General features: G+C 51.8%; 2 protein-coding genes across 2 annotated transcripts; both read right to left on the reverse strand.

Moving 5' to 3' along the window:
- Window positions 1–406: 406 nt before the first annotated feature.
- On the reverse strand, window positions 407–4,146 carry PSMB8 (proteasome 20S subunit beta 8). The gene is made up of 7 exons (XM_045795550.2): window positions 3,847–4,146; window positions 3,526–3,678; window positions 2,624–2,771; window positions 2,351–2,462; window positions 1,794–1,923; window positions 1,216–1,420; window positions 407–736 (listed from the first exon to the last, which is right to left on the reverse strand). The coding sequence occupies exons 2-7, from the start codon at window positions 3,670–3,672 to the stop codon at window positions 648–650; spliced, it is 831 nt and encodes a 276-aa protein (XP_045651506.1). The 5' UTR covers window positions 3,673–3,678; window positions 3,847–4,146; the 3' UTR covers window positions 407–647.
- Window positions 4,147–4,811: 665 nt separating this feature from the next.
- On the reverse strand, window positions 4,812–12,758 carry TAP1 (transporter 1, ATP binding cassette subfamily B member). Its single transcript, XM_045795549.2, has 11 exons — window positions 11,987–12,758; window positions 11,368–11,482; window positions 11,090–11,220; window positions 10,147–10,352; window positions 9,529–9,726; window positions 8,366–8,494; window positions 8,025–8,213; window positions 7,260–7,433; window positions 6,650–6,812; window positions 6,228–6,364; window positions 4,812–5,438 (listed from the first exon to the last, which is right to left on the reverse strand). The coding sequence occupies exons 1-11, from the start codon at window positions 12,582–12,584 to the stop codon at window positions 5,226–5,228; spliced, it is 2,253 nt and encodes a 750-aa protein (XP_045651505.2). The 5' UTR covers window positions 12,585–12,758; the 3' UTR covers window positions 4,812–5,225.
- Between the last annotated feature and the right edge of the window lie 23 nt (window positions 12,759–12,781).

Below are 12,781 nucleotides of genomic sequence, written 5' to 3' on the forward strand. Positions count from 1 at the left end.
GTATCCCAAAAGTGTTATTTGAGGTAAATGTACCATGTTTCCAATCACCATATACATGTGAGGTGGAAGCTTTTCCATCTGACGCCACATCAAAAACCATTGTTCTAGTACCTACTCCCAGACACACAAACCATTAACAATGGACCACACAGGAGTCTTCAGGTTGTGTCCCGATAAAAAGGACCCTAAAATAAATCAAATCGCACATATGTGTCCACAGACCTTGACCAGGCCTTCCTGGGGGCATGGAGAGACAAGTGTGGAAGGAAAATCCAACAGAAATATTTGGTGAGGCCCCATTTCTTAGGTTGGGGTTCATGTCTGTTCTCAGAGAAAGCATCTCTATTTCCTGCCCCCTCCTCCTCACAACAGCCCCAGCCCCAAGTCCACTCAGCCACAACACAGAGACATTTATAACCGTTTTCTTTTATTGTGCTTAGTGGGGCACCCAGAGGTTGGGGTAGGGGGAACGCTCCTTGAAACAGAGAACACACAATAGGATGAACTCCATCCTACCCCCACTGGCCACTAGTTCTCTCCCTCAGGGCCCAGGTTAAGGCTCCCATTTCCTATGGGGTGTAAGCTAGCCCAGGTTCCTGAGTTGGCTGGCGAGACATTGCCGGAAAAGGCGTGCCCAGCCACCGCTGTTACTGGCTGGTCTCCCGATACTGGTGCAGCAGGTCACTGACGTCTGTACTTTCCACTTTCACCCAACCATCTTCCATCATGTGGTACACTGTGAGCAAAGGAGAATGAACATGGAGTCACCCTTCGCTCCAGCAAGTTCCGGTTCATGGTGTTATGTGGAAGGTGAAAATAACATAGTCCCAAACACACACTCAACACATACTTGATTACCGGAGCTTCAATGCCCCTCTTTGGATGCTGAAAACCTCCTCCCCACGCCTGGGCAGCTCAGTCGGTTAAGCCTCTGACTCTTGGTTCTGGCTTAGGTCAGGATCTCAGGGTCATGAGATCGAACCCACATCGGGCTCCGCCCTCAGCATAGGGTCTGCCTGAAGTTTCTCTCCCTCTGCCCCCTCCACATCACACGCATGCTCGCTTGCTCCCTCTCTCTCAAATAAATAAATAAATCTTTAAAAGGAAGAAAGAAAAGAAAAGACCTCCTCCCTACCACTCTGTCCCCTCTAACTCTCCCAATCTCAAATCCCCCTTCCCTCCCCACCCACGGGTGTGGTAGCATTGGTCTCTTACTGTTGACAACACCTCCAGAATAGCTGTCTCGGTGAGTGGCATAAACAATAGCCCTGCGGCCCAGTTCATAAGCCTCTTCAGGGCTAAGATCAGGCCGATAGCCACTATCCATGACCCCGTAGGCATAGGTTTTCCCACTGCCAGTGGAGAACATATTTCCTGAGAGCCGAGTCCCATCTGCATCCACATAGTAGAGGCCAGGACCCTATAGGAAGCAACATGTTTCCCAGTCAGAGTTGGGAGGGAGTTTTTAGTAACATACAGGTTCAAGCGTGAGCCATAAAAAGTGGCTAAAAGAATAAGAATTACCCAGGAACGGTTGAACCAGCACAGCATTTTAGTAACAATCATAGAACTTTAAGGGAAAAAAGTTGGAATCAGCTATTTTATTCAAAGGAACAAGCTTATGAAACAATGGTCCACCTCTGGACCCAGAAATAGTCCATGATATGCTGGAACGGTTCTATAACCCAGTGTTCTATGTGCCATGCATCTCATAGGGAAGGAGTGGGAGTGTACGAAGGGGAAGCCAGTCTCTCATCCATTGTGCGGGAATAGGGGGAATGGAGAGCACCCACCTTCTTATCCCAGCCACAGATCATACTGCCCATGGAAAGGTCCATGCCCCGGTACTGGAACACCATGTTGGAGAGCAGTTTGGAGGCTGCTGACACTGAGATACGCTCCCCGTTCCGCAGATAGTACAGCCTGGGTACAACAGGGTGGTGGGGGCAGCGGACTCAGAGGTGGCAGGGGAAGGCTAGCTCCCGGAGCAGCCCACTTGATGTGCAGGAAATAATTAAAGAGATAAGCGTTTCAGAAGAATGGTTTTGTAGGATCTAAGGATCAGGGAGAGATTTGGAATTTGAAGTATCTAAACCACATAAAGAAATCCTAGTAAATGACACCGTCCCACCAGGATTGATGACGTCAGTGCTAAATACCCAACAACTTATCTTTGCATTGCACCAAGAGCACAGGCTGAGATTTGGGAGAACGTTTTTTAATCACCAGAAGGCTGTTTTGTGATACACTGCATTAGCACAGAGGGAAAGGGTGAGTGACAGTGATCTGGAGGTTCCAGGGTCCGCGAGTGACCACTGGGCTTAGGAGAGAGATAGGAGGCCTGGCCTACCTGCACTCCTTGGCCAGCAGACGTTCCCAGTACTGACAGTCAGCCGCACAGCCAGACATGGTGCCAAGCAGGTAAGGGTTAATCTCAATCACCTTGTTAACCCTTGAGGTGCCTGGAAGAAGATGGAGCTTTGAGAGAGTTGAACTGACCCCACAGCTCTCCCTGTGTGTCCAAAATCAGTATTTGCTTCTGCTTTGATGCAGATGGTGGGCTCCTGCTGAGAGAGGGGCCCAGCTCCCCAGATTCTGCCTGCTGGCACACACACACACTCACTAATATAACTCCCAGCGGTAGCCCGAGAATCCACTGCCACAATCACTCCTTGCTGGAACTTGAAGGCCAGAGTGGTAGTGCCATGGTTCATCTCAATCCGAATGTTCCTTTCTCCATTCCCACCAAGGGATTGGAAGAATTCAGTGGGCTAATGAGAGAGAAAAGGCAGAGAAAGGGGCACTGAAAATTTCTGAAACACAGGGCTCCAGGAAAGGCTTTACAAGAGTCTGGGAGTGAGGAGATGGGCAGAAACTCTGCAACCATTAAAATTGGAACAGTTAATAACCAATCTCTAGCAGGATGTGACTCGGGAGAAGGAAAAGAAGCAGCACATGACACCCATCTTTTCCATCTTCCAGCACAATAGATACGAGAGGAAATCAATGTCAACCATAAGTAAACATTTTAAGGGCGACTTTAATGGCATTTTTCCCATTCATAGGTCATTTAACACTCACAACACGTTTTATTAATAATATCCCCATTTTACAGAAGCCATGCCCCAGACCTAGACGAAGTGATTGAGCCAAGACCCACAACACTGAGCGGCTGAGTGGAGGCTAACCGTCCAAGTTCCCCGGTTTTCCAAGGCACATGAGAGCCCCGGGAGAAAGGCTTCGTGATTCGTGTATGAGGGAGAACTGGCAGGAAAGCGCTCTTGTCTCCCTCCACCACACCTCTAACTCTTTACCCTAATCTGTACTTTCTAACCCTCAGGCGGTCAGCCCCCGATTCCCACGTGGCCTCCTCCCTGGCACCGGGCCCTGGACGCGGCTCTCCTTCACTATAGGATGGCCCCCTCTGGCTTTCCCGGCCTCTGGGTAGTCTCAAGGGTGACCCTCCCTTCCTCTGCGCCCTCCTCCCCGTCTCCCCCCAACTCCGAGTTCTCTTTACAGCCCGACCTGCATTCCCCGGGGGAAGGCGAGCTCCGGAGACCGCAGAGAGAAGCTGTAGTGTCCAGGGTCCGAGCGAAGGTGGCTTCCCAGGCCCGGGACAGCGCAATCCTTCCGCAGCCCTCGGGGGGCTCCGCACACCTCCAGCAGCGCCATTATCGCCTAGGACCCAGAAAATCGTCGGAGGAAGCGAAAGCGAAAGTCTGCAGCCTTAAGGGGAGGGAACCAGAACGTTTTCTACATCCCCCTGCCCTTTCCTAGAAGAGGCCAGTGGGCGGCTGGCGACCAGGAATATCATATTGGGAACAGGCTTCTCTGCTCCGCCCTTACGTTTGTTGGGGAAACAATAGGTGACGAAGAAAAGGAGAAAGAGAGGGCGCGGCTTCGAAAGCCCCCTTGGTGCTGAGATTCCAGGGAGAGACACCACCACGCCTCCGGGTATCTTCTGAAGAGTTACGACGTGGGTATGGGGTTGTATCGTCTAAAGGCTTAGCCTCAACCAGAAAGCTGCAAGTCAGCAAGAAGCTGGGAATAGTTTCACCTCCGGGGCTTGGGGTTCACAGGAGCATCATTTTATAAAAGTGGGAGAAAGAGGAGTACGTGCGGGCAGTGATTCTTGAGGACAGGTTCTGAGGCAACCCGCAACAGAATATCCCCGCAGTGTGTGGGGGAAGGAGGCACCAAGGAGAGGGCGCAGTCTCCGAATCCTTCGACTTAGTCCCTTAGGGCCTCTATAGCCACCCACAAGAACCGCCCTTTCGGCCCGCACCTGCTTGCCAGACTGTTGCTCGACTGAGCACAGCGGAGAAACTCCTCGAAACTCCGCCTCTCCTTGCAACCTGTGTTGGCCTAAACTGCCCGGCAACTGTTGACGTCACATACCGAGGCCCTCCCAGAATGGAAGAGATTTACTAGAAAACCCCGCCCACTACGCTGAAATTACCCCGGCAGGTGTCACTTCTGAGCGGGGTGAGCTCTTCGGGAAAGGACCAGGGCGGGGGCGGTGGTAAAGTCAGTTTCTCGGTCGGAGCGCCATGCGCTTCTTCCTCTAGCTACGCTCGACCTCCATTTTCCCCCTCAAAAAGGCCAGGGCTCCGCACTGCAGCTGCTAGTGCTTGGAGGGTGCTGTATCCCGCTCTGGCTCATCCTCGGGGGCGGACATGGGGGCATGGGAAAGTGGAGGGGGCAACCATAGGAAACAGAAAACTTAAGGGAGGATATGGCTCACTTAGGACTGTGACGCCTTGAGGCTGCTGGAGGAGGGAGCCATTTGGTGCGCTGAAAACAAGAGAAACCACAGTACAAAACACCAGTTTTATTATAAATATCAAGAATCCAGAGTGTGTTTATGGGCCAGCATATGACTTTAGTCATATTGGAAAGTAGCTCATCTCCCCCTTTCTGTATATTCTAAAGTTCTTCTCATTTCCAGGGTTCCACACCAAAACCCTGGCTCTGAACCCAGTTACACTAAGGAGTTCTAAACCCCGTTTTCTTCCAAGAAATCTGCATTATCAAGAGGAGTTTGGAGAAGGGGGAACACTTGCGGCAGATTTTCTGGCATCAGCTAGAGAGCCAGATTCTAGGATGTCGTTCCTCCTAGAAACAGCTGCCTACTGTGCAGCTCGGTCAGCCATTTGTTCCCAAATTCTCCACTAGAGAGGAGAAAAGAAGGGAGGGACACGGCATGTGCAGGTCTGAGAAGTCTTTCATTCTGGAGCTCCTGGCCCGCCAGGGGCCTGTATCATGGTCCAGAAGCATCCCCTCTTCTCCATGAGCTGCTGGTAGGTTCCTGCCTCACAGATGATGCCTCCTTCCAGAAAGAGGATTTGGTCAGCCTCCTCCACCAAGCTGAGACAATGCGTGATGAGAAGCACCGACCGAGAGCACCGCTCACGGCTTCTGTACAGGAGCTGTTCCACCTGAGAAAAGACACAGACTCTGTCAAGAGCCCAGGGAGACACCTGTGTTTCCAGAGCCCAGAAAGCTTTCACCAGGATCACTACCGCCTCTGCCAACAACCCCGAGGAGCTGAAGATTCTCATTCTGAGTGCTGCTCTGTCCAACTTTATTTGTGAAGGACTATTTACATGCAGTAGCAACAGTGGGATAAAAGTAAGAGCCCTAAGGTGAAACCTATAAGAAAAGAGTGAAGGGTATTGAACAGTCTCTCCTTTCTACCTATAAACTGGGAATTTTACATTCTATTTTGAAGAAATACAACTTAGTGGTAAAAAGCATGAGCATTCAAGTCAGGCGGGCTTGACTTTGGGTCTATGCTCTGCTACTCAACAGCTCAGTGACACTGAGCGGGTCGTTCAGCCTCTCTTCACCCCCTTTTCATCACCTGTAGAATGAGGATAACAATGCCCAGCTCACAGGCGTTCAGGATGAATAAATGAGTGAGATAATACATGGAGAGGGCCTAGTCACATGTCTGGCACATAGTAAAAGAGTAAAAGCTCAATTGATATTAATATTATTAGGATGGAAAAAAATATTATTAGGATGATCTTCTTATGTTGGCTTCAAAGATGCAGCGTCTGTAGATCGTGTCTTTGATTTCGTTCTAAGCATCTTGGGGAGCAGCTTTTGGGAACTGAAAATTGCAAGGACTGGTTTGGATAATTATGTTAGTATCAATAACATAGGATGAATGAAGGATGGAAGACTTTGGGGGGGTGTAGTCACTAACAAAATGTCCCTCTCACCCGTAACTGGCTGTCTGCATCAAGGGCACTGGTAGCATCATCCAGGATGAGTACACGTGGTTTCCGGATCAGTGCTCGAGCCAAGGCCACTGCCTGTCGCTGACCCCCTGATAGCTTGCTCCCAGCCTCGCCTACGTCTGCAGAGACAAGAGCCAAGGTGAGAGCTGGATAACCACATGTGCCTTCACGTGCTTGCCTGTGTGCACACGAGGGCACACACACACATATACACACCAAGGATGGATGGATGCCCCTGGATAGGGAAGGTTCTGGAAAGGTGACCGAGTTCTGAGGATGTGAGCATGAAGAAGCCATAGGAACAAGATCCTACAACTTCAAACTGATGTCAGTGGGTTGGAAAGAACTACAGAATGAAGGTTTCAGTAAAGATGTCCGGGTGAGGACACGAGCTGAAAGAGCACCTGTGCTATAGCCCTCAGGGAGTTCAGAGATGAAACCATGGGCTCCAGACACCATTGCAGCGGCTACAATTTCTTCCATAGTTGGCTTCTGGACCAGGCCGTAAGCAATGTTTTCTTGAAAACTCCTTCCAAATAGCTGCGGCTCTTGTCCCACTGCAGCCACCTAGGACAAAATATGATGAAGAGTCGGAGAACAGGGGCGCCTGGGTGGCTCAGTCGTTAAGCGTCTGCCTTTGGCTCAGGTCGTGGTCCCCCATTGGGTTCCCTGCTCAGCAGGAAGCCTGCTTCTCCCTCTCCCACTCCCCCTGCTTGTGTTCCCTCTCTCACTGCCTCTCTCTCTGACAAATAAATAAATAAATAAAATCTTTAAAAAAAAAAAAGAGTCAGAGAACAAGGAACACAGGAGTATAGTTATCTAGAGAATGACGACTCGAAATCTTTATTGAAAGCATATCACAAAATAACACACACTCTCTCCTGACTACACCCCATCTCCACCCAAGTTCTATCATTCCCTGGTTCTCCTTTCAGAGTGCTCCGTTAGACTGTTCAGTGATGTCCCTGCCCTCCCCCCCACCATACCCTCCCCCACCGCCATCTTCTTGCTCACCTGTGTGTGCAGGTAGCGGTGCTCATATTGGGGAAGGGGCTGCCCATCCAGCAGCAGCCGTCCCCCGGTGGGCTGGTACAGATTCTGCAGCAGGGCAGCCACTGTGCTCTTCCCAGAGCCATTAGGCCCCACCAGTGCCGTCACCTCACCGGGACGTAGGGTGAATGTCAGGCCCTGGAGGCCAGAGAATCAGAAAAAAAATAAATAAATAAGAGACAGACTAAGGCCTCTAACCTTGAGGCTGTCATTGTCTTATTACATAGCATGATGTCTTACCCCCGAGAAGAAAGGGGGAAATATGGGGAAATACAGCAACTTCTATTCTCCCACAGGCATAGATTTCTGTCCCTCAGGGATGATAGCTCCCCAAGAAGTAGAGATGGAAGGTGAGGCAAAGATCAGAGCAAAGAGCAAGCACCAATGTGTCACACCTGATATCAAATACCGTGAGAAAACAGGGGAAATCACATTCTAAATGACAAACGGAAAGAAAAGGAAAAGATAGAAGACTAGAGACAGATTTTGCTTCAGCAGCTCCTTAGGATGTGAGACCCTTCTCCCTGAGAGCCTCTTCTCCCATTCTCCTTACAAATCCAAACCGGTCCTTGAGTTTGGGTCAGTTGTATGGAGTAGACGGCGCTCGGCTTTGCCTTTGAGGGGTTAGGAAGGGTCTATCTGTACGTCGCGTTAAGCAGGCTGAAGGCAGGAAGAAAGTTTAGGATGGTAGAGATGAGAGTGAGGCTGGTGAAAAACAAGGATTGGTACCTGCAGCACTGGGACATCTGGACGGTTTGGGTAGGCGAAGGAGACATCCTGAAACTGGACAAGGCCCTCCAAGTTTAAGGAAGTCAACACACCACTGGCAGGACAACGAGGAATCCGGTCCAGGTATTCAAATATTTTCTCTGAGGAGCCCACGGCCTTCCGTACACTGGGGTAGGTGGAGAGCAGTACCTGGAGGGGAGGGGTGGGTACTGAGAAGGGGAGAACAGCTCTGCTTGCCAGGGCGATGTGATAGGGGAAGGGTAAAGAATGGAAGGAAGGTGACAGATGGTGAGGGGACCTAAGAAGGAAAGCACTGGGGCGTGAAAATGGAAGGCTCTCACCTCAACAGCTGAAGTGAACTGGATCTGGTAGAGAATAAACGTGACAAGGTTGCCGCTGCTTACAGCCCCACTTGTCACCAGATGCCCACCGACGTACAAGATTCCCACCTTCAGCAGCATCCCTGAGATCTGTGGAAAGACCGCGGAGAAAAGGGATTGTGCATGAAAAATCTAGAGGGGAGGTGCAAAGCACTAGACTCATTAGCATTATGGAGCTATAAGTCCCTTTTGGCCAAGTAAGAGCAGAGATAAGGAGCATGCGCCATGGAGGCTCCACGGAGTCTTGCTCAGCTACGTCATAGAAGTCATCACTGTCCTCCCAATCACCACTATCACCTTGTGTGCAGAGCACTTGTTTGCAGAGCACTCTACATAAAAGGCTTTAAATGAATATAATGTCATCCAATATTCATAGCAAGAATCCTATAAACAAGGTTATATCATTCCAACTTTTTTAAATGAGGAAACAGGGGCGCCTCGGTGGCTCAGTCGGTTGAGCATCGAACTCTTGGTTTCAGCTCAGGTCATGATCTCAGAGTCCTGAGACTGAGCCCCAAGTCATCGGGCTCCCTGCTCAGCAGTGAGTCTGCTTCCCCTCTCTTTATCCCTCTGCCCCTCCCCCTGCTCTCTCTAATAAATAAATCTTTGTTACAAATTAAAAAATAAAATGAGAAAACAGTCTCAAGAGAAAGTAAGTTACTAGCCCACGATCACAGAGCTACTACATGGCAGCGCTGAGCCGGGAATTCCTGAATGCTCCTCTAGTTCTCTTTCAATGACATAGAGATGCCCCTCATCCTTGGCTTCTGCTATTCCCATGGCTCTCACTGGCACATCCACAGAGTCCCAACATGGCGCAGGCCAGGCGCAGGACTCTATGCCTGAGTGCTGCCTAAGAGGCAAAGGACTGAAAGACACGGCACCTTCCTAAAAAGGGGGCTGGATGGATTCTGTGTACCATGGTGACAGGAAGCCATCCGGCAGGTCTAAAAAGACCGAGGCAGGTAGGAACACTGAGAGGTTGAGCCCCAGGTTGCTAGGATGAGAACACCGAACCAACCATTGCCCAGGGGAGGAGGCGTGTGGAGCAGGGTCATGGAAAAGGGAATGGAGTCGAGGCATCTCAGGGACAAGGGAATAGGCATGCATCTCCAGATGCTCACACTGGTGGTCCAGAGGTTGACTGCATAGGCCAGAGCCTCCTTCTGGTGGAGGGTATTCATATCCTGCAGCTTTTGGCTAAACTTCTGGGCCTCACCCTCCTCGTTGGCAAAGCTCCGGACTGTGGGCATAGCTGACAGCACCTCAATGGCCACCTGGCTGGACTCTGCCAGAGATTTCTGCACCTGGGCTGCCAGCACCTGTGGAGACATGGACAAGAGATGTCACAAAGGGTTGGGGAACCATCAGGGACACTAGTACCTGAGTTACTAGTTGGAGATTAAAGGTGAGAAGAGGCAGATGCATGAAGGAAAGAGAAAGGGGCACAGTTACTCTTCCTGGATACGAAGGGGTACAGAGCAGAAGGGTCATAGGGAATCATAATCTTGAGACTGGTGCTTATGTTCGTAAAGACAGACTGTGGGCAGAAATTAGAAGAGAAGACACAGAGAGTATGGAGCTCAACACTGAGCAGTCTGGCAGCATGGGCTGCAGGGACAGGGAGTCCCGTGAAGATGGGGAACCAGTGAGGGTGCCAGGAAAGAAACCTGAGAGGAATTAATTCCACCCAGACTGGGAAATGAAGGTCTGTGTAGGGTGAGGCAACTCCCCAGACATACCTGGTACCGTTTTCCCAGCTTCTTAGGCAGAAGGAAAAGCAGAGGCAGGGTGACCACGGTGACCATGGTGAGGGACAGTGACCCCCAGAGCATGAGCCCCAAGAGACACAGCCCCCGTACCAGGTACCACAACAGTAGGCTCAGCTTCTCACTCAGAGACTCACTCAGGGTGGATGTGTCCTCCGTCACCCGAGAAGTGATGGCTCCTGCCAGGGGTTGGGAAGAAGAGGGTGGATGAATGAGCGGCTCAGAGTGGTGAGAGGGACTAGCAATGAGCCAGGGGGAGGAGCCAAGGGAAGGGGGCCGAAAGCTGAGGAAAACAAGGTAAGGGGGATAGGGGAGTTTAGGGATCTCAGTGCAGGGAGAATGAGTGTTAGAGAGGAAACACGTGGCCAAAGACTTTCATTTTAACCATAAAGAAATTGATGCCCATGTGAATTTCCATTTCTCTGGCACATTTCTGTCCCTTAAAGAGCACACACAGCTGCACACAGAGGCAAGAAGGGCTTAAGCTGGTCGCATAACAGAGCTGGAGAAAAACAGAGTGCTGCTAGAAAGCAGTCCAGAAAACTCTACTGAGTACTGGGCTCTAGCCCCAAGCCCATCTCTATCATATGTGACCATGCCAGTTTCAGCATTTAGGGTCCGGGCCTCAGCTTCCTTCTCTGCAAAATAGGCAGTTGGACTCTGGGATCTCAATATTTCCAGGTTTGAAATTCTATAGTTTCTATCTAAATAAACACATAGGGATAAATTCATGGAAATTTAGATGGAAAAACTAGGTTTTTCTGAAGGTAAAGAATGTAATACTCGAGGTATATCAAGAATAAGAAATGACAATGACTATGTGAGAAAGAGAGAGAAAGATCAAGGTTGTAAGTAAAAGATATATGGGGAAAATAAAGAGTATACTGATGTATAATGAAAGAGTTTCATGACACACCCGTTTGGTTCTGTTGGAAAAACTCTGTTTCCTGGCGCAGGACAGCCCGAAATACCTCTCCCTGCAAGTGGCTGTGCACACGGCCCATGGTGCTGTTATAGATCCCATCAGCCACGAACTCCAGCACTGCACTAGAGGGGGGGGGGAGAAGGATCAGGGTGTGTTCAGGGGACACAGAGAAGGTCCCAAAGAAGTGCACACTGGACAGCAGCCCCAACGTCCAGATCCCTCTTCTTCAGGACCCCCCATTCTCAGCCTTCCATCTTCAGCCCCCAGACCTGGCTACGGTGAGAATGGACATGAGCTTTATGTTCCGTGTGAAAGCAGAGGCTGTCCCGTCTTGTAGAATCCAGTCAGTGAGGCGGCCGGTGAAGAATGGAATGGCCATTTCCCCTGGAGAGGAAGAGGAGGGAGGGATCAGTCACAAATATCAAATAAGTCTAAGCAGATCAGTTCCAAGCAGACTACCCTCTCTCCCCCATCCCACTCTTTCCAACCCTCACTCTATCCTGGAGGGCGCTGGCAGCAAGAGGACACTGAGGACCCAGCTCTGCACCTGAACCCTGGAACTCACAACCCTGAGCCCCACCAGACCTTCAGAGGTTTACATAGGAAAACCAGAGGTCATAGGCTGTGCTGCCCTGAAGAAAGGACTTGCCCAAGGCGGCTGGTGAAGCAACGCCTGAAGCAACACTGGAGTCCAGGACTCCTGACTCCCAGCCAGTCCAGGGCTCTTTCCTTGACACTGGAGTAAGTCATCTCACGACCAGAGAGCTCGGTCGCCTTCCCCTGATCCACATTTCCCAGAACCCGCACTAACCGATCTCACTGACCATTATTACTACTATCCTGCCAAGGCCCCTAGTGTCCGTCCCTCTGCCCCTGCATCTCTCTTACCAAGACTGGAGAGAACCAACAGGACCAGCAGGAGCGGGAGGCGTCGTGTCTCTGAACCCAAGCAGCCTAGAAGCCGGCGCACCGCGTCTCCTGAACCCCCGTGACTTTCCGGCCCCCAGAGTCCGCTGAGCTTGTGCCACATGGCGGCTGCGGGCACCGCTGCCAAGTAACTGAGGGCGAAAGCATCCAGGCGACTTCCCCAGTGCAGGAGCCTGGAGCTGTCGGAATCCCTGGGAGCTCTCCACGAGAGCAGCTCTCGGAACAAGGCAAGTCCCGGCAGGGCCAAGCCCAGCGCCGCCGCCAACGGCTGCAACGCGGCGAGCCATCCCCGGACTCCGGCGCTTTCCCTTCCGGAGCCGACCGTTGCCCTGAGAATACCACGGGCCCCCAGCCACAGCACAGCCCAGCGGCTCAGGCCCACCACCCAGACCCGGAGCAGGGGCAGCGCGGTGGGGACCAGCACGGAGCATGCTCCGGGGAGCGCCTCCCGGAGCAGCACCCAGTCGGCGAGAAGCAGCAGCGTTATCCCCAGCCACGCCAGGGAAGCTCGGGACGAGCAGAGGCAGCCGCAGGGGCCAGGGGACCCTGTGCCGGCCATGGGCGCGTGGGTGCTGCCGGAGGTCGCGCCCCGGCCTGGGACTCTCCAGTGTCCGCGCCGGGCCGGAGGTTCCGGATGCTGTCCGAGACTGTGCGGGAGAGGGCGCCGACACCCGCGGCGGGGAGAGGAGGGCAGGGCGGGCGGAGGCGGGGATCCCGGAAAGTCCCAGGACCGGCTGGTTCTGGCCGCGCTACTAG

The sequence above is a fragment of the Ursus americanus genome, chromosome 32 (assembly GCF_024610735.1).
Source record: "Ursus americanus isolate L20-20 chromosome 32, mUrsAme1.1.p, whole genome shotgun sequence".
NCBI lineage: Eukaryota > Metazoa > Chordata > Mammalia > Carnivora > Ursidae > Ursus > Ursus americanus.